This window comes from Pygocentrus nattereri, chromosome 23, assembly GCF_015220715.1.
Source record: "Pygocentrus nattereri isolate fPygNat1 chromosome 23, fPygNat1.pri, whole genome shotgun sequence".
Lineage (NCBI taxonomy): Eukaryota > Metazoa > Chordata > Actinopteri > Characiformes > Serrasalmidae > Pygocentrus > Pygocentrus nattereri.
Genome location: NC_051233.1, coordinates 6,939,464 through 6,962,000, shown reverse-complemented (window position 1 = coordinate 6,962,000; position 22,537 = coordinate 6,939,464). Strand labels below are relative to the sequence as shown.

General features: G+C 40.7%; 1 protein-coding gene across 3 annotated transcripts in view; it reads left to right on the top strand.

Annotated features, from left to right (window-relative positions):
• Window positions 1–22,537, top strand: part of brinp1 (bone morphogenetic protein/retinoic acid inducible neural-specific 1) — a 231,220-nt gene that overhangs the window by 139,438 nt on the left and 69,245 nt on the right. For all 3 annotated transcript variants that reach the window (XM_017702889.2, XM_017702890.2, XM_017702891.2), the window contains exon 5: window positions 20,153–20,258. In XM_017702889.2, the coding sequence (XP_017558378.1) occupies window positions 20,153–20,258 (106 nt within the window). The remainder of the gene's footprint in view (window positions 1–20,152; window positions 20,259–22,537) is intronic.

The following is a 22,537-nucleotide window of genomic DNA, read 5'->3' as shown; positions in this document are numbered from 1 at the left end:
CATGGATAATAATCTGTTGGCTTCCTTCCCTGAACTTAGAAAAGAACAGAAAACGTGTTGACTCCCAAACCGCTTATAAATATAGTCATTAGGAAGCTGCTTTAATATTTTAGTAATACAAAATACAGTTTTGTGAAATACTTTGGCAAATTGCAACCACTACACCTTCAGTTCAGGCCACAGATGTAAAAAATCATTCTAAAACAAGGGAAAAAACACCTATACAATACTTCTACTTTCTACTAGCTCCCCTATGGGATTCTAGTGGTATGATAGCACTTAGCCAAGAGTATTTCACATGAACATCGTTTTTTTTATTTTCCAGTTTTTGACCGAATATGAGAATCCATGTTGTCCTTTGCACTGTGCGTACATTTCATGATGAATGGGCCAAATGAAACGACCCAAAATTACTTGGAACTGGTTCCGGAACTCTGGTTCCGTTCACTTTTACTTTGCAATTAAAAAAAGAAATATAATTACTGCGCATGAAAATAAAAAAGAGCAATGATTTATTTCACAAAGCATCTCTGTGTATGTTTACATTCATGTTTATCACAGTGCCTTCGATGCTATGAAATGCCGATTTTGCTGAATTGATGAGTTGACAGTTTTCTTTTCCAAGCTATTGTTAAAATCACATACTGAAAATCTTTTGGGCCAAAGCTGTTTTTAAACGGCTAAAACTTTGCGTGCTTTTTATTACAATTAAGAAGTAAAACGTGTGTCCTTTAGTGTCAGTTTTGTTTTCCTGCTTTGGGAAAGAAAACCAGAACACTTTCTAAACAGCCTCTTGTGGAATAAGTTATTAAATTACTTTTACTGTTGTTTTTTTTTGTGCACTGACAAAGAAAACATGCCCCTTTCTTAAAAACCTTTTGCAAACCTGAGTGTCCATGAACCTTTGACAGGCAGTGTAGATAAGATAAATAAATAAATAAATAAATAAATAACAGCAGCCCGGCTCCCTGCGGTCCCACTAGCCGTCTGTCCGTGCAGCTTTTAGTAGTTGGGAGTGACAGGCTGCTGAAGGGCCTCTGGCAGACAGCGCTGGCGGCAGCACGAAGTCAAGCATGACGAAACCAAGTGGAATTGACAATGGCTGCTGACTCAGGAGCAGCAGGAAGGAGAAGCAGCATACGCAGCAAACCAGGCTCAGCTTAATTCTTTAAACAGCAGGCTTATTATACAGTTATTAATGTTCAGTAAGTACTATGAGACAAATAGAGCTTATTAGGGGTGTAAAAATACAATTACATAGAAATTAAATAGATGAAAAAAAGTGCTATAAAAATTCTTATATATATATATATATATATATATATATATATATATATATATATATATATATATATATATATATAAACACACACACACACACACACACACACACACACACACACTCACACACACACACTCACACACACACATACACTATAATTACCAAAAGTATTCGCTCGTCTGGCTTCAAGTGCATATGAAACTGAGTGATTCCCATTCTTAATCTATAGGGTTTAATATAATGTCGGCCCACCTTTTGCAGCTATAACAGCTTCAACTCTTCTGGGAAGGCTTTCCACAAGGGTTAGTGTGTTTATGGGAATTTCTGACTGTTCTTCCAGAAGTACATTTGTGAGGTCAGACACTGATGTTGGACGAGAAGGCCTGGCTCACAGTCTCCGCTCTAATTCATCCCAAAGGTGTTCTATTGGGTTGAGGTCAGGACTCTGTGCAGGCCAATTCAAGGGGCCATCCACTAACTGTTAACACAAAGTTGAGAGCATGAAATGAGAGCATCCAAAATTCTTGATGCTGAAGTATTAAAAGTTCCTTTCACTGGAACTAAGGGGCCGAGCCCAACTCCTGAAAAACAACACCACACCATAATCCCCCCTCCACCAAACTTTACACTCGGCACAGTGCAGTCAGACAAGTACTGTTCTCCTGGCAACCTCCAAATCCAGACTCGTCCATGGGATTGCCAGATGGAGAAGTGTGATCTGAAGGTCTGTAGTGATTGACTCTGCAGAAAGTTGCAGTCTGCTGACCCCGCTCTGTCATTTTACATGGCCAACCACTTTGTGGTTGAGTTGCTGTCGTTCCCAATCGCTTCCACTTTGTTATAATCCCACTGACAGTTGACTGGAATATTTAGTAGTGAGGAAATTTCACGACTGGACTTGTTGCCCAGGTGGCATCCGATCACGGTACCACGCTGGAATTCTCTGAGCTCCTGAGAGCGACCCATTCTTTCACTAATGTCTGTAGAAGCAGTCTGCAGGCCTAGGGGCTCGGCTTTATACACCTGTGGCCATGGAAGTGATTAGAACACCTGAATTCAATGATATGGATGGGTGAGTCATATATATATATATATATATATATATATATATATATATACATATAACGGTCAGAAGAAAACCTTGTATCTCCAAAATCGTAACTTTACAGGAGAAGGAAAAAACCTACTTCACTTTCAATGTAAGTCAATGGAACCAGAATTTTTCCCACGTCACTTTGGGTAATTTCTTTTAGGCCAGTCATCATAAAATTTACAAACAATGTAAAGAGTAACAGATACTTTCGAATTTTGTCAAAAACTGAAAAAAGCCAAAAATGGAGATACAAGGTTTTCCTCCAACAGCAATGATATGTATATATAGGGAGCATTTACATCTAAAAATGTACACAGCCTTTCTAACAGTCACAATGAAAATGGTAATACAATGTTTTATCCTATATTATATTAATAATGTATATACTGTAATTATACTGTAATCTCATTGGACCTAAATTAAAATGATGCTTTTATCTAATCTTTATGGTGATAAATCTGCTGCCTATAAAGTGCTTAAAGCCTTTTAAAATGGTTCTGTACAGCAGCAAAAAGATCTCCACTGTGGTTAAGTCATGACATTTGAGTTGATACTTAGTGTGTAGGTGATGTAAATGTGATTGGTGCTGCACGGACACGTGTATTTGCCAACCACACTGCTGTTGGGTGGACGATGTTGTGGAATCATGTGTTTACATGCTGTTCGTTTTGCCTGAGGACAGCAGTCACTGAATAAGGGGTCTGAAGTTCAGGAAATGAAAGGGTTAAGTACAGGAACATCAGGAGGACAGGACCTGCACTGAGGAGAGTGTATTGATAGAGTATGCATGTGTGTGTGTGTGTGTGTGTGTCCTTAGGCATCAGACTTCAAAGATAATGCCCACTTAAAGTTGCGCATTGTTTTACGTGGCGAGTGATACGTTTTGCATATCTTATTGGCTCATCTCTCTGTAGTGCTTCAAATGTTTTTAGCATTGAAAGTGGAAAAAAAAAAAAATCAGAAAAGTACTTTGGGTTCTCAAGTGAAACAGTGGAAACATGTTTACATTCTAAGGAGCAGAACAAAGAATAGAGATTTCCTCTGATAAAAACAAAGGCTTTGGAAATACTTAAGAAACGCTAACATAAAGACGCTCAGCTTTAACAAAGCTTACGACTGTCAGGAGAGGAGATTGTTCTTTTTCTTCTTACTGAAAACGGCATAATTAATAGATATTTCAAAATAAATAAATAAATAAATAAAGAGAAACGATGGAGGGAGTTCTTTGCATTTTTTTTTTTTTGCTTTATGGCAACAACATGCAAATGGGCTGCCACTCTCAATGTCATGCCACATACTTCATAACAGTTTCCCAAAACAACAGTAAGAACTTGTACATTTCAGTCCAATACATAGATGGAAACTCTATTGATCCCGAAGGAAATTTAGCAGCCAGTAGCAGACGCACAGCACAGTACAGTAATAGTGATAAAATTTTGGCCATATGGAAGCAACATGCAAATTTTTCATCACCTGTCAACAACAAACAATACAGTGTTGGTATGATGTTATTTACATGTGGACTGATGATAAAAATAACTACTCTTATCCAACATTGCTCAATACTCACAAGGCTGGTCACTAAGGCTCCAGAATTACTAGCATTATGATTATGTTGCCATGTTCTGTAACTGCAATATGCATGGCAATATATTGAAATTTAATTGGTCAATCCAAAATAAGTAAGTAATACTAAGATAAAGCGATTTCATTGGCTGGTGTGACGGTAGAAGTGAGCAGTGTTACACATTTAGGGGTTGAATTTATATGCACGTTCCTTTTGTGTTGCCTATTAACAAAATCTTGTTACTCTGCTATAAAACCCAGGTTTGGCAGAAAGGCCACGAAATAAGAAAAAAAAAATCAACACTTGCTTATCTTTCTTTATCGGAACGTATCTTAATGTTTTGTTTATTATTATATAGCTAGAATATTAGCAAATCATTTACAGGTCAGCAAAATGTCATTTTGTTTTATTATATTATTCTCAGTCCACCAAAGCCACTACGGTGAATAACTTACCATTGAATAACAACTTCAGAAATAGTGCCTGGCTTTTTTACTTGTTAATGTCATATTAACATATAATTACGCACTTATTATCAGTGTGCAAAGTGCCTCCCATTGTTTCAACTGCAATAATGAACTTTTGTGAAGTTTATGTAAATATGTCTTTCATCAGAGTAGCCACAGATAAAGAGGTGGATAGATAGATAGATAGATAGATAGATAGATAGATAGATAGATAGATAGATAGATAGATAGATAGATAGATAGATAGATAGATAGATAGATAGATAGATAGATACATAGGGATCATGAATAATGTAGAGATAAAGTGAGAAAGACAGAGAGAGATGGAGTAAGAGAGAGGTGTGAAAGAGAAAGCGGGAGAGAGGGAGAGGGAGAGAGTCACACAGCAGACAGTGGAGGATCTTTGCATGCAGGAAGAGAGTGAAAGTCTGATGTTCTGGGCAGATCCACACACAGAAACACTCGCCTGCACTGCCAATATTGATTTAATATACTCAGCAGTCCAACCCCTCTCTCTCCCTCTCTCTCTCTCTCTCTCTCTCTCTGTCTCTGTCTCTCTCTCACACACACACACACACACACACACAACACTTGAGAGACAGGCAGACAGACAGACAGGGCTCTCACTCTGGAACATAACAGTCACAGAAAGGAAGCATGTTTTTTTTCTTATTAAGCTTTTTCCATTTATTTGCCTGTTTTTTTCCCCCAATGTTCCCAATTTATCTGTAGACAGCTGTCAGCGCAGTAGGTCTCTGTCTCATTAGATGTCAGGTAATATGACATTAACAAGTTGTACTAACAGAATAAACAGGCACTATTTCTGAAGTTGTTATTCAATGCTACGTTATTCACTGTAGTGGTTATGTTGGACTGAGAATAATACAGTTGTGCTGACCTGAAAATGATTTACTAATATTCTAGCTATATAATAATAAACAAAACATTAAGTTAATTTGTGATAAAGAAAGATAAGCATGTGTTGATTGTTTTCATTAATGAACTTATTTCGGAGCCTTTCTGCCAAACCTGGACAAGATTTTGTTAATTGGCAACACAAAAGGAACGTGCAAATAAATTCAACCCCTAAATGTGTAATATTGCTCACTTCTACCGTCACACCAGCCAATGAAATCGCTTCATTTCATTTGTCATTTTAATTTGGGTTATTGTCAGTGCCTGTAGTACTGGAGAGCTGAAGCTGGCCACACCTTCACTGATGCCTATGAAGACAGCCCTGCATCGTTTTACACAAAAATGACTAGAATGAATTGAAAACCATTGGTTTCTGTTGAAATCAAGGATGCTGATAGGACGTTGAACACTTAGTTCAAACGCCATTCAAAGGATTTTTATAGAACTTCTACGCTGCCAACGGTGTCCGTCTCATCCCAGGGGCTCTTGGTAGGGTTTCAATCCTCCAACAGACATTTAAAGGAGCTTCATTTCTCCAATTCATGTACAGAGTTGGACAATTTAAGTCCATAGAGTAAAAATGTTGTTGAAACTGTCTGGAAACATAGGCCTATTTCCTACTGCAGGCCCGAATGGCTCTGAGCATGGAGGGTAACTGTTCCAGTGATCTTTCCACATGGACACGGTTCAACACGGAACACTTAAGAACTGGGCGCGGCCTGTTTTTTTTTGGCATGGTTAGCTAACCGTACTTGGGTCCACAGAACTATTCAGTGGGATGGTGTAACAGCTGTTAGCTGATTGGTTCTATGTTTATATCAATATTTTGCCACAGCATCGTGCTGCATTATTTCAAACCCGAAAGCATTCAAATAAATTCAGTTTACTCAAATAAATGAAAGTAGTGAAGTTGGAGACATAGTCCCTCCAGAGGGTCCTAGGACGACCCCAGGGTCTCAGCCCAGTAGGCCATGCCTGGTACATCCCCCGCCCAGGAGGCTCCTCTCAAGGCAGAGGAAGTAACGGCTCCCAGATGACTGAGCTCCTCGCCCAGTCAAGTAGAGTGCAGCCCACCACCACCTCATGTACACTGCTTGCAATCGTGATGGTCGGGACGTAGACTGACCGGTAAACACTTTGCCTTATGGCTCAGCTCCCTCTTTACCACTACAGTCCAGCACAGTGGTCGCATTACTGCTGCCCCGGTCTGCCGACCCCAAAATACTTAAGGTCCTCCACCTAGGGCAAGTCCTTCCCCCCTTACCTGGAGTAGGTGTGCCTCTTTTTCTGGGCTGTGATGTCAATTAGCGTAATGCTTATTCACTGGGTATTAACTTCCATCACTTGGTAGCTACATAAGCCTTGAAGCTTTGAGATGTCAAACATCTTTTGGCTGATAAACTATATTGGAACAAATGAGTAAATAAATAACTCGATGCTCGTTATGAACCTCACAGCAAAGTGAATGAATAATTAATAAAAAATAACTTACTCAAGTTTTGCTCACCCCAGTTGCCTTAACAGCTGTTCTATCTCTAATAGACTTGCTTATGTGTGGAATTGGTTTAGACTCAACTAAGGTGGTCTTGGCCGCTGCCCTAATTGAGCACCATCAGCTCATGCCTTGCTTTACAGGGCAGTGGAGTCTCTGCTCTCCGAGAATCCTCTCGCTTTTCCGTTTTGGGATGTGACCAAGCGCTTTAGCCTGCGCTGAGGCATGTGGAAGAGACAATAGCGAGAAATGGCTTCGGAGCATCCCCTCGTCCATCCGGCTGTATTTTCTCTGCCATCCACTGCTCTCCCAGCACTAATGCTAACGCTGCCTGAGAGTCTCTGCAGCATTGTTGCGTTAATCAAATCCAAGACAACTTGCCACTGCGGTGGGTTTTTGCCCACGGCCAAAAAAAAAAAAAACCCCAACAAAAAAGCCCTCGTTATTTTTTTAAGTTCCCACAGAGAAACTGGAGTGTCGTTTCAATGAATCTTCCCTTCCTGGAGATCTTAAAGCTCAGGTCTTTTCCTCTAAGCCTCAAAAGATCTGTCAAACATCGACGCTCTGCAGAACCTTTGTTTAAAGAGCCACACTGTTCCTGCCTTGCAGCATCTATTGTTGGGTTGATTTGAAGAAAATAAGTCCACCACATGAGCACGATTTGATAAATGTTTGGTTAATGACTGCTGTCATTTAGCAAATTACTCTAGCGCTGTCTACTTGTAATTTCTTTGAATCCAGTTCTCCAAAAAGGCTTTGAGGCTTTGTACAAGGTGGGCAGCTCGTTTATCATCTTCTTAATCGCTGTTTGAGTCTGAAAGCCACAGGGCGACGCATCCTCTTTGGTTTGCGTTCGGGAACACTCGTGCCAAAATCGTCTCTAGACAAAACGGTTTTGAAGTAGCGCTTATCAATTTAGCTCCAGACGGAAGGGATGCTGGAAAAGGAAAACCGTGGAGACTTGGATCAAGCCCATTTGCTGTGACCACTGTTGATTTGGAAGAGTCCTAGAACAAAATTGGGCTCGTTAACAACACATACTGCTGTTTAAATGGAACGTAATGAGAGCCGGAGAGAAACGGCGCACAGGGGGGGAACGTCACGCGTTCGCCATTAGGCAGGACGACCCACCGAGATCAGAGAGATGCAGGAAGTTTGGAAACCTACATTATTCCCACCTTCTTTGTATCGTTATGTGCATGTAGGCCAGCATGAAATAAATGAGCAGATGCATAACTCGACGCTTGTTATGAACCTTACAGCGTAATAAATAAATAATTAATAAAAATGACTTATACGATTTTCATGCAAACTGCGCGTCTATATCATCCCACACTCACCCCGCTTGCCTGAGGAGATGTTCATTATCTCTAATGGACTTGCTGATGCAGTTTCTGACGTTATGAAACACTGTTATCCGCAAACATGGACAGAAATACGAAGAAAATAAAACAAAAAAACAATGTTTTTTAGCTGCGTTCTTAAAAATAAAGGTGCCAACTAAAGGTTGATGCCACAGAAGAACAACTTTTGGCCAATGGTTCTATAAGAAACCTTCATAAATGAGATGTAGGAGCATGAAGAACCTTTCATAATGTTTAATGATCCTCCAAACAATGTTAGCATTCTCTACATATGCAAGTTCGTTTTTAGGACTATGTGTATAAACCAAGTACCATCTAGAAACCTTCATTGTTAAGAATGTAGCCCCTTAAAATGGTTCCTAAAGTGTTCTCCTGAAAAGGAGCGGAATGAGGGGCAAACATGGTTCTTTGAGAGATACCATGCAGTCTGGTGATGGTTCTTCAAGGGTTCTTCAGTAAAGAAAATGGTCATCTTTAGAACATTGAGCACTCAAATGGTTGCAATGGGTTTTCTGTATTGGTTCTTCAGCTTGGTGGAGAATGTGTTGTAGATGATTCTATATAGAACCTTTTTTAAAAAGTGTTCTATATAGCACCAAAAGGGGCTCTTCTATTATTATGATGTCAGTTTGTAGCAATAGAAGAACACTTTTTTGGTTCCATATAGGAACCTTTTGCATAAATGTAGACAACATGTACTCCATCAATCTGAAGAACCATTTGATCATGCACAGGGTTCTTTGAGTGTTCATGGCTCTATACTGAATCTTTTTTTTTTCTTTTTTACTAAAGAATCCTTGAAAAAACATTTTTAAGCATGTAGAAGAACCACTTTTGGTTCCCTACAAACCATATTGGAAAAAGAGATTTCTGAGTGTGAAAAACCTTTAAAAGGCTGAAAAAACCTTCACATAATGTAAAGGTTTTCTATCAATTAAATGGATCTTTCTAGAACCTTTAAGTTCCATGGAGAACCTTTGAACTTTTTAAAGGTTCTCCATCCTCATATGTCTCATTTACATTGAAAGCTTCTTAACAGAGCCAGAAGTTATGTTGCCCAAAGAACCTGTTTAAGAACTTTTTTTAAAGAAGGCAACACTTCAAAGAACCATGGAATGGAACCATGAACCATTTGAGCAAAGAACCTTTTCCAAAATAGCTCAATTTCACACTAATACGGGTTCTCCTTTTACAAGTCAAACAACCTACCAAGACTGTAGGCAAAATATGTTCAGTTCTGAGGGTGCAGGGTGGTTTTTCATGGGTTCTTCAAGGGTTCTTTAGTAAAGGCAATGGTCATAAATAGATCTATGGCCAACAAAGCAGAAAAATGATTATATATACTGTTAAAAAGGGTTCCACTCTTATTAAAAATAAATAAATAAATAAATCAATGCCATTAAGAACCTTTTTAGGCTAAGAGTGCATAATGGCAATTAGCGTAATGCTAATTCGTTGGGTTTTAACTTCCATCGCTTTCGCCTTGGAGCTCCAGTGCAAAACTAGAGGAGGAACTTTTATACATCAGACATTGGCTGGTTGACTATGTTTCATTAATTAGACCGCAATGAATTAATTACAGCTTCGTTAACGGTCAAAACAGTGAGTTTTCACCAGAATGTTTTTAAGCATCTCTTATTGCAAAAGTAAAGGCACCGTAGAGCTATGCAGCTCATATCTATAAATAATAACCAGCAATGTGGTGAAACAACCCCGAAATAGAAAGTGCGAGGTGAGGCAGCGTCCCGTCCCGAGTCCGTCTGCGGCACCCGTTTGCTTACGCAGGGGTTTCTCAAGTAGAGGAGACTGGAGGAAAGCGATGCAGCTGAGAAGGAAGGAGGGCAGAAGACAGGACCTCCAGCGCTCGAGCAAAACCAGAGGAAGAGGAATGTGTCCCTGTGATCTCTGAGTCCAATGGTGCACAATATTATTCCTGCAGGGGCATCATTTGAGATAAGATAACCAGCAGAGCATTGTAATGAGAAAACATAGCCGATATATGATTGGCTGCTTATGGTGACGGAGCAGCGCGGGGGTGATTAAGCCCAGGAAACGGAGCCGTGTGCGTGGCTGAGGCCCGCAAGGTCACCTTTCAGCGAATCCGTATGCAAATTTGTGATGATGCAGCAGCCGTTTCAGAGGCATCCATTTAAGATCCGGTTTCACACGGAGCCAAACGCTCCGAAAGAGGCTCGGTTGAAAAGTGCAGGAATGAAAAGGCGCACCTTTTGACCCACATACCGCCCTGCCAGCTTAGGAATTACACAAAAGGAGGTTGGATGATGCCGAGCACGCCTTTTTTTCCTCTGGGGATCCTGCTAGCATGGAGATTTATGCTAGTCTGAGCATGTATGCTAGCGCACAATGCTGTCTTTGTCATGGTGAGAGCACATACTGATCACAAAACAGGAGATAAAGATGGGTTTTTGTGTCCCGTATTAAAGCCATGACAACAAAACAACAAAGGCATGTGGAAAGAAAGAGTAAGGGATAAGAGTACAGCACAGCTGAAGTGCTAAACACTTGCCATGCTAATTTTAGAGCATAGGTCTCATAGTAAGTCTTGGTTGGGCTGAATTTTCTTAGTTTCTTGGTTTTAATTCTTATGCATTTATTTACATTTTTTTTAAAATGACCTTTAACTTAAACAGTTAGATGTAAAGTCTTTGCAAAATAGGTTCAATGGCTTGGAACAAAAGTCCAACCTGTTTTGGTTTAACCATGCAACCCTATGTACCATTGAAGAACCTCAGAATATAAACACTGTTCAAGTTTCAAAACATGCCACATTTATGCTCAATTAATCATCAAAATCATTGACGGATTACCTGATTATAAATACTGTGTGAATTAAAGGGTGAGGAGCTTAAGTGTGCTTTGAGAGGCTGTATCAACCACAGCTTCGCCTCAAGTCGTCCCACTCGAGCGCTCCATCCTATCCTTTTCCACATGGACCATATTTCTTGGTCCACGCGGTCCATGTGTGGCGACTGAGCTGCAATACAGCTACATTTAAATTTGGTGGTTTTGTGACGTCACAAAAACCACTGAAGAAAACCTCGTATCTCCATTTTTGACATTTTTCAGTGTTTGACATCATTTGAAAAAACATGTTACCCTTTACATTGTGGGTAAATTTCATGATGAACTGACTAAAGGAAATGACCCAAAATTGCTTGGAAAAACTCTGGTTCCATTGACTTCCATTAAAACTAAAGTAGGTTTATTCCTTCTCCTGTAAAGTTACCATTTTGGAGATTGGATGTTTTGTTCCAAAAGCAGCGATATCTAAATATTCAACCTACGGAAGTTTAGCACCATCCACTCACACTGTTGGAAGGAGTGTTTCAACCCAGACTGCGCTAGAATACAGTGCTACAGGCAGCCAATCAGAATGGTGCTCATTTGCATATGTCAGTCTTAAAAGCATGGTAACAAAAATGGCCTGTATAAATCGGGATTAAGAGAGGCTGGAAAACATAAACACTAGAAATGTAGGACGTTCGTTTTTTTTTGTTTGATTACACTTTTATGCTCCATTAATCATAAAAATCTGTGACAGATTACTCGATTATGAATGCTGTATGAATTAAAGGGTGAGGAACTTAAATATTTACAAGTCATGTGCTTTGAGAGGCAGTGTCAACCCCAGCTTCGCCCCAAGCCGTCCCACTCGAGTGCTCCATCTTGACTTTTTTCCTGCACTGAAGTGCAAATGGCCCAATCATGGGGGCTCCCAATGCTGCTTTTCACAGTAAGAGTTCCCCAGGATAGCAAACCCCAAACAACCCCAAACACGTCCCCCCAGCACGCTAGAGTATAATCGATAATGATGGCCTCGTATTGCTGTGTGGCTCCTGCATCAGTGTACTGGTGTAAGTGATGTAAAATGAAAAGGGAAACAGAATAAAATGAAGGATAATGGCCCTTTAAAATGGTCCCATCAGACTAGTCATGCCAGCAGGACACCAGGGTTCACGTCCCTTTACTTTCAAAGGCCCAGAATAGAATTTCATTAAGAGGGCGGCAGGTGAGGAGCATAATAAGAAACGTGCACAGTGGCGGTCCCATGATGACATCACTTCATCAAACACATTCCTCCAGCTCCGGTTCATTCTCCCCCCAAAACAGCAGAGAGACCTGAATCCTTCTGCTCTCAAAACCAAACAGAGCATCTAACGATTACTGTACTACTGCACACTGAGAGAGAGAGAGAGAGAGAGACACAGAGAGAGAGAGACAGACAGAGAGAGAGAGATAGAGACAGAGAGAGAGAGACAAAGAGACAAAGAGACAGAGAGAGAGAAACAAAGAGAGAGAGAGAAAGAGAGACACAGAGAGAGAGACAAAGAGAGAGAGAGAGAGAGACAAAGAGAGAGAGGGAAAAAAGAGACAATACTACAAGACAGGGAGGGAAAGTAAAAGAAAGGACAAGAGAGAGAAAGAGAGCGGGAAGAGAATACTGAAAGACAGAGGGAGGGAAAGTAAATGAGAGAAAGGGAGAGGGAGAAAGCGGTCAAGAGAGAGGTAGAGAGAGACAGAGAGAGGAAAAGGAGAGATACAAGAGAAGAAATAGAGGCAGAAAGAGAGAGAGAGAGAGAGAGAGAGAGAGAAAAGAGAGAGACAAAGAAAAGAAAAAAATAGAAAGTCACAAAGAAAGAGAAATAAAGGGGGGAAAGACTGCAAGAGAGAGAGAGAAAGCAAGGGGAGAGGTCATGAAAAACAGGTAGAGAAAGAAGAGGAGAAGGAAAGATGAGAGACAAAAAGAGAAAGAAGAAAAATAAAGAGAGAGAAAGAGAGAGAAAGACAAGAAAAAAGAGAAGAGAGAAAGAGAGAGAGAGTGAGAGATAGAGATAGGGAGGAGAGAGAAAGAGAAAGAGATGGGAAGGAGAGAGAGAGAGAGAGAGAGAGAGAGAGGGAGAGAGAGAGAGAGAGGGAGAGAGAGAGAGAGAGAGAGAGAGAGAGAGAGAGAGATAGAGAAAGAGATGGGAAGGAGAGAGAGAGAGAGAGAGAGAGAGAGAGAGAGAGAGAGAGAGATAGAGAAAGAGATGGGAAGGAGAGAGAGAGAGAGAGAGAGAGAGAGAGAGAGAGAGAGAGAGAGAGAGAGAGAGAGACTGCGCTCTCTCAGTGGTCAGATGGGAGAATTCCCGTCTAATTTGCAGATAGACGCTTTAACTATTTAAAGAGACATTTCTTGCTCAGTCCTCTGTAATGGATTGGTTAATTGCTAATGAAGGCTTGTTGATCACACTTTACCCCCTTCACATCACACACGTTCTCCTCCGACTAACTCTGACAGCCTGTCGCTCGCCGAGAGCGCCCGACTGACACTTTCCCTGTGACAGGACTTTCTGAATGGAGAGTTAAAAAAGAAGCCATTAAAACTCAATTAGAGCTTGAATTTCCTTTGGCCTTTAATGGTATTCTTATTTAATGTAAATGGAGGCTGTAGATAAATGACATCTACTCAAGAAATTAAGGCGTGAACAGTATCAGCATGGACCTCTGAAGTTACAGTTCTACATCATTCTATAGTTGGCATCGTGCCCATATTAGGGACATTCCCAACACGACTACTGTGTGTATATTTTCTTTAATTATGATGCTGCTAAGGAGTGAAAATATGAGCTAAAACTGCTGCGCATTAAACCAAAATAGTACAAAAAAGCACCCAAGTATTTTCATTGTCAAAGTACTCTAAAACTTTTTTTTATATAGCACCCATTTAAAAAAAAATACAGACATAGAATGTAAATTCTACGCTGCCTAAATGTATTTATTTATTTATTTATTAATTGTTGTTGCTTACATTATAATGGTTGAATGATTTATGCCAGAATAACTACTGGAACTAGCGAAACTGTTGAATTACAGTGAGAATTTCAAGAAATGTAATGCCTGTAATTTTACAGATTTTTACTATCATTGAAAAAAAAATTACAAATAATAAATAAATAAATACTTTAATATGTTTTATCTGGCACTTACTTCTGGGTTGCATAAAAACCAACAAGCCTTGTCAGTAACACTTTATTTGGATATATTATTACTTTTAGTATGTCTCAGTTTGTGATCAAACGTTTACCATAGTACTAAAACTAAAACTAAAAATAAGCTGCTAAAAAAAATCTTACATCTCCTTTTTTTCCTCCATTTTCCAGTTTTTGACATGAATTGGAAATGCCTGTTGTCCTTCACATTGGGTATAAATTTCATGATGAATGGACTAAAAGTAATGGCCCAAAATGATCTGGAAAGAATTCTGGTTCCAATGACTTACATTAAAATGTATTCAAAATCCAAAATCTAAAAAAAAAAATATATATAAACATATACAACTACATATCTAGAACTGCATACTATATCATAACTACAAAGTATGAAGTATAAAATCTAGCATATAAAAGATATAAAAGTATATCTCCTTCTGTATATGCTGGCCAGTCAGATTGTAGGACTATAATTATTTTATCTTAGTTATTGGTCACTCTGGCTTAACTATATTTGTTTAACATGGCCTTGTTGAATGGTTAACTGCTAATTTCAGGTTAACTGAGTTAAAATAAATAAATAAATATATAAACATTTAAAAATGAGTCTTTTGAGGTTTGCGGCTGGGGAAAAATCGTAATCACCTAAAATCTCTATCGATTTGTCAGAGGGCTCAGATTTTATTTTTGTATCTGTCCTTTAATCTTACCGCCCATTTAGTGCCCATCTTTGCGTGTGTGTGTCCATGTGTCCGGCATTCTCTGGAGGCCCCAGATTTAAAGGATTATGCCCATTACAGAAGGGCTTTATCCACAGACGGGCTTTCACATAGAGGGGCTGTGCTGCTCCCCTAGCCAGAGCGTGGTCTCTCTCCTCGCTTTCTTTTCTGTTCTCTTCTCTGTTGCTCCTCATAATGGGGACAGAAAAAATGGCCGTTATGGACTGTATTATGTTGATACAGGTTGACTTGTCACATACACCTTGTACTGTTTATGCTTGTCCGCGGGCAACGCCGAGCAGGCCGGCAGTGTGCCACAGTTTCAGCTCGGTGTCACTTTGAATCAGATGACCCTGATAGGAGCTAACGCTAACAACATCAACAACAAAGCCGGACGAGACAGGGAGGATAGACGCCATGCCCAGTGGAGCGCAGATTCAGCCTTGTAGAAAAACAATAGCCACATACTGTGGAAAGTCAAAGAATTAACAGTAAGGCTGACCAGGGGACCCTTAAATTGACCTGTCAATACTCTGTCCACACATGCATTTCATAGCTGCTGTTGCTGGTCTGGAAAGGCTTTGCAGAACGTTCAGTCGAGAGTTATTGTGCTTTAATTTTTCATTAGTGTTTACTTTTATTTAGCATTTAATTTGGTTTTTCAATTTCACTTGTTTTTTTGGGGGTTTTTTTGAAGGAAAAGGCTTATTTGCAGTTTCGGTTTAGCTTCAGTTTGTAGCATTTTGGTAAATGTTTTGTTGCCACCCCCCTGGTGGTCAAAGCTGGTGTAACATGCCTCATGTTAGCCAGACAAAATGACTAAAGTGGAACTGGGACTGGGATCAGACGTTTCATTTCATAGTAATTGGACATAAAAGAAATTACAGAATATAAATTACAAAATATAACTGTCACCAATTATGTCACAAAGGACATCCCCCATGCTGTCCATCATAGACATTACAAACAGACTCATGTACATACTATCGCACGTATGTAGACAAACATTAATAACCACCTGGGGTACAATGTCATTGGTCTAGCAGCATGTTAGCAATCACCTGGGACAGAGCAATGCTCTAGCAATACTTTAGCAGATTCCTGGGACACCACAGCAACATCCTGGAAACATTCTAGCAGAAAAATGGGATAAAAATGGCCTAGCAAAACCTTAGCAACCACCTGGGCTAACAAAGCAATGGCCTAGCAACACCTTAACAACCACTTAGGATAACATGACAATGGCCTGGCAATATCTTAGCAACCACATGGGACAACATCAATGGCCTAACAACACCTTTGCAACCACCTGGGATAGCATAGCAATGGCCTAGTGACACCTTAGCAACCACCAGGCATAACATAGCAATGGCCTAGTAATATCTTAGCAACCACCTGGGATAACATAGCAATGGCCTAGCAACACCTTACACCTTTGCAACTACTGGGAACTTCATAGGATGACATTATCAAGCAAACTTAAAGTTAATTCACAAACATTTCCCTTCCACTGTATTACAACAGCTTATTAATGGATTTAGGGTGTTTATGACATCATTAATAAATTAACTTGAGACATTCCAAAATCCTAATCTTGTTGTAACATGGTATCAGTAGTTCATGTGTCACTAAAAGCCTTTGGATTCAAAGATTTCCACTTCTGTTTGTATCTGTTCATTGCTAAAACTGAGTAGCTTGCGTTGTGCTACCGTATTGAGCTAGCTAGCAACAGAGGAAGCTGGAAAACTGGAAAACTACATAAAAAGAAATAAACAATGTTTTTACCCTGAGCTACACTAATAAACCTTTCACATAAGTAAATAAATAAGTGATACTTTATTAATCCCACCTCTGCATTTAACCCGGCCATGAAGTGAAACACCACATACACACTAGTGAATACCACACAGTAAGGGGCAGTGAGCGCACTTGCCTGGAGTGGTGGGCAGCCCTATCCATGGCGCCCAGGGAGCAGGTGGGGGTTAAGTGTCTTGCTCAAGGACACCTCAGTCGTGGACTGTCAGGGCTGGGGATCGAACCGGCAACCTTCTGGTCAGAGGGCAAGTTCCTTAACCTCCAGCCCACAGCCCTTAGCCTCCTGCCCCAAACACACATGCCTGTATAATAAATGGTAGATAAGTAATTGAACTCAGTGCTGCTACTTTATGCAAAAGGAATGTCTTACAAACCTGGTTTCCATTAGACAATGCAGTGTTTGGATGTTCCGGAAAAGAAATAAGGATCATTTCTTCAAACCAACTTCTTTCTGTAAGTTCAAACAAACTCTGTATTAGTGGTGGTGGTGGTGGTGGAGTGAGTGCGTAGGTGTAAGAAGCGCCCCAGCTATCACAAATATGTTCAGCGATCCATGATCCTTGATATGGCTTTGTAAATGAACTATAATGAGAATCGTTTTTAATTAGACGACTTTGTCTAACGGCTGAGCGCCTGTACTTTTAAATGAAACCGAGGTGGTTCTGCTCTGGTCTGACAGGAATTTGCTCTGGGAAAGGATGAAAAAAAAGAGCATCTGGTTTGATAAATGTCAAGGATTTTAGCTCTTTCCTTTCAGACGATTATAAGCGGCGTCCTCCGAGACGGGCGAAATCGGTCCTGACTTCGGCGATGGTCAGCCCTTAATTGAGGAAGCAGCGGAGAGTCATTCTTTCAGGATCCTTACCATAAAAGTAAATGCTAAACAGAGGCAAGCATAGGGTTTGAATGATCTCATTAACCCACCGACTGAAAGTTTGGTTTGCAACTCGAGCTCCGGCTCTGTGAAGAAGTGGAGAAGTCAAGCTGTTTGAAGAAAAGGCCATTAGCACTTCACCTTTTTCTAAGAGGAAATAAAGTCTCTAAAGGTCCTTAAAAGGTAAAGGCTGCTTTGAAGCCAGTGGGCCCCGTCATGCTGAATGTGAAAGGAGGCACTTAGAAACTTGTGTTTTGAAAGCTCTCTGGAGTCGCAAGGTAGGCTCTGTTCACCTTCATCATAAAGCACAGACGTGAACAGCATGATTTAAAAGGAACGCTTGGCTCCTTTGGCTTCACGTGCCCGTAACACGGAGTTATCATTCATATTAATGAGGATCAACATCAATTCGGCTCAGGAAACACATCTAAACTACGCCGTACCACCGTTTCTATTTCTACGCGCGGCTCTTCAAAAGTTTGGGTACAGTTAGGCCTTATCCGCCTCTGCATGGCGTGAGCATCGCAGCGGCGTGAGCACTACAGCGTGAACGTGCTGGCCTTTCATACATTCGGCAGTTGCGCGGAGCAGAACGGTAACAAGGACGTATAGACATTCCTGTTTCCAGACAGATAAATGGGCACATCAGTCACTCTGTCATTCCCAATCATTCTTAACAAAAATATCATTTGTAAAAGTACACGGTACATTTGTTTGCCCTCGACAGCATTCTGACCTGTGATTAGGCAAAAGTTTCAAGCCTGGTAGACCAACTGGGAAATCTGTGCGCTGCATGAAGCGTTTGACTGGCATTATGTCATAAGTTTGCGCTTCTGTTTCATTCTCACTGATATTCATGGCTTATTTCACTGTATTTTCCTTCGGAAAAATTCGGCCTCTGTTCTACTCTCCAAGCACCGTGCCATTTCAGTGCTGCACCTGGGACGCTCTGTCACTTTGCAGCCTGTGTGAAAGCGCTGACCACTTAACATGGGCGCAAAATTAAAGGCATGACTTTCCGTGTCGCTCACGAGTATTTGTAGTAAAAAGCTAGCGTGCTTAGTTATATAACTTTCAACAGCAGAATATATTTGGCCCATGTGTGTTTTTGCTGACAAATATGAAGCTCAATCTGCTTTAATGTAATTTTCTTTTAGTGCTATTTGTGTGGTATAGATGCAGAACTCTTTCCCAACTCTCCAAGAAGCAATTCCCAGTGATTTCTTAGGCTTTTCTCTAGTCTGAAGTCAAAAAATCAACTTTATGAGCTTTAGCCAACTGTAGCATTTCGTTTAGCACTCGTGCATCTAGCAAGATCGTGTCTAAAAAAAAAGTTTTTCTTTTTCTTTCTTTCTTTTTCAAAATTGAGATGAATTTATTTATTTATTAATTATGATGAATAAATCTTTTGGCTCAAACTTGTTTAAACACTTGAAATGTGTTCATGTCGATGGGTGATAACATCACAACAAAGAGATACAATGCATGGCTTGAGATTGATTTCCAGTCTAGCACTGGTGACTACACACCAGTATTTAGACGTTATATTGTTTGCTTTTAAGCAAAGCTGCTTAGGCATTAATGTGTTGAAAATTGGTCAAAGTTAACCAGTTTTAAGGCATTACTATCTAATGAATTAAAAACTCATTCATGCAAAACAATGATTAACGCCACTCATTTTTAAATGCTGCAATTGTAGCTCTCTCTATCACTTACAATGACATTTAAATGATGTTTAAAGTGAAACCTTTAGCACCTTTAGCAGACCACAGTTGACAGGGCTTGTGGGAGAACTGTGAATAAATCAACAAACAGCAAACTAACAAAAGCAACAGCTGGGTGGAGCGTCACTTCTCCTCGAGAGCCTCCACTGTAACAAGCTGTATAAAAAAGAGTGAGAGTGGGCTCCTGAGTGGCGCGACTGTCTAAACCTTGGCCCTATCATCAGGAGATTGTGAGTTCGATCCCTGGTGATGCTACAGCCACCCTTAGCCGGGAGTCCAAGAGAGCGCAATTGGCCTCGCTCTCTCTGGGTGTGTAAAATGGGCCCCCCTTCTCCTCCAGTCACTCAACGTGATGGTAGTCAGTGCAGGCGTCTGTTAGATGACGTAACAGGTCTGGCGGTTGGCGCTTTCCTCCGAGTGCGTTTGGCTGTCCTGTGATGTTGCTTGAGCGGCAGTTCGAAAAGAAGCGGTGGCTGGTTTCACAGGTCTCGGAGGAAGCATGTGCTGCCTTCACCCTCCTAGCATTGGTAGAATCATGTGATTGGGGGAGTCCTAATAGCAGCTGGAACTGGAGACGACTAAATTGGGGAGAAAATTGGGTAAAAAAAAAAGAGCGAGAGGCTACGATCACTGGACTACTGATTGTCTAAATATGATATAAACATGCATTGGTTGGAACTTGGAGGCAGCGTTGCTCTGACTGGACGTTGAAAACTGTTTGCTCTTTTGAAAATCACAAGATTTGCCCTCACAGTCTATCGTCATTCCAATACTACTGATGTTCTGTCAGACTTGTAGCTCCTCCCACAGTCCATTCTCATCAGAAGTGGTTGTGTTTGTGTGTCTGTAGGTGACGGAGACGCGAACCGGCCCTCTCGGCTGCAGCACCTATGACAACCTGGACTCCGTCAGCTCCGTTCTCCTCCAAAGCCCAGAGAGCAAACTCCACCTGCAAGGTAGGCAGGAGTACATCTGGACATCTTAGTTCTTCTGAGTTTTATCGTTTGGGTCTGAGCTGCTAGTTTTTTCTTTGTACCTACCTGTTTATACAGAAGATGAGCCATCATCTCTGGCTTTACATCTACAAGGTGGACTGACAAGGTAGGAGTGTGTAATAGAGTGGGCAGTGAGTGGACACAGTGTTTAAAAACTCCAGCAGCCCTGCTGTGTCTGATCCACTCATACTAGCGCAACACACACTAACACACCACCACCACGTCAGTGTCACTGCAGTGCTGAGAATGATCCACCACCCAAATAGCACCTGCTCTGTGAGGGTCCATGGGGGTCCTGACCACTGAAGAACAGGGTAACAGAGTATCAGAGAAACAGATGGACTACAGTCTGTAACTGTAGAACTACAGAGTGCAGCTATACAGTAAGTGGAGCTGATAAATTGGACAATGGGTGTAGAAACGAGGAGGTGGTCACGATGTTATGCCTTATTTTTGGATTTATTTCACAGACATTTACATCTAAAGGCCTGCACTTATGATCTTTTATTTTTTGAAGACAAATATAGACAGTACGTGCCTTTCCATCAGTTTCCTTCTCAAACAAAAATGATATGTTTCCCAAGAAGTAATTCTAATTTTGACCTTGATTGACATTTTAAGTTTCGACCACTATTATATATGATTATTATCGCATTCACACATTTGTGAAAGGTCTTTGTTAATGTGTCAGAGCTAGTAGTTATTGTTTGTAGGCGAGGTCTATTCACCCATTTGTCACATATCATCGCTGTCCAAAGAAACAACTATCTCCAAAATAGTAACTTTACAGGAGAGGGCAAAAATGCTCTTTACTTTCAATGTAAGTTAATGGAAAGATATTTTAATCTAAGCAATTTTGCAGCAGTTCTATTGGTTCAATCATCATGAATTTTTCACCCAGTGTAAAGAACATCTGCTGAGCTCAAACGATGCAGAAAAATACAGAAGACACATGTTTTTCATTGGACAGTGACGATATGTTACGATCAAGCTTTATAGATACATACAGTCAGTGAGGTGAAGCACCCCACCTTTGTATCAACAACAACTTCTTATAGCGCCCCCTTGTGTTCAGCCTGGTTAATGTAAGTGCGCAAGTGAGTGAGGTCAATGAAGAGCTTCCCATCAAACCTTTATGAGTGGGAATATCCAAATTTTCAATTGGTGCTTCATGTTAGTTCAAAATTTGGCCTGAAATTCAAGAGTATGCAGGCGTAACATTAGGTGAAATAAGTGCCTGGGTGGGTATTTAATTGCTCTGGCCCCAGACCATGAGGCAGAGATAAGTATTTGACAGTTAGCACAGCGCTACAATAGTGAGAAAAGAGACACAGCATGAGAGGAAACCAATTTATCAGGCAAGTGTGCAGTAACTGTGCTCTTGCTAGATGTATCATCTACTCCAACGGCCGCTGTCTGTCAGATTAAAAGAGGACTAAAAAAACAGACACAACCGCAGTTTTAGTCTCCTCTTGTATTGCTTTCAGCTCCCACAGAGAGCCGGGCATGAAAAGTCTCAATGTTTGGGTTTGGAGAACCAAAAATCCCACTATTCAGATGCTTCCCAGAGACGTGACTTCATCCTTCTTTCCCTGAAGAGATCATTATGTCTGTATGGATTTGGGTAATTACTTTGTCTGTCAAATATACTTTCAAGTTTCTTCGCTTCATAGCTCAGTCGAGATCTTCAGGTATTTAAGAGTTTATTCACACGCACACCTGCTGTATTGACTTTGGTGCATCGGAGAAGAAAACCGCTGTCTAGCCGCCGTGATAAAGCAGAGCCATCTGCGGACTTTGTTCTCCGTCTAGCTAAGGGGTTATCTAAAGAGAAGTGAAGGTTGAAATTAGCATTCCACTTCACCTGTGGAGGTGGCGCCGCTCCAGGTTACGTCAGTAAGGAGTGCACGCATGGAGCAGCTGTTGCGTTGAAAGATGCTAATGTCCTCCATTATGTTCTCCATGTACGTTCTTGGTGAGGACACATGTTTGGGCTCTTTCTTGAAACATGCTGCACTTTTTACATCGCCGAAGTCCAAAAAAAGAAGGGAGACAATTTCACAGAGCTGTTAGCACGCCAACTTTATCCATCTTTTATCTGGCCCTCATCTCTTATCTTTCAGTATTCTCTCTGAAAGTTTTCCCCGAGCTATGGAACAGCTGGTGGGAAGAAGCCTTTGATGCTAACAGTCATTAGGCCTCCTTTAAAATGCTATAAACAAACTATGACAATGCATGTC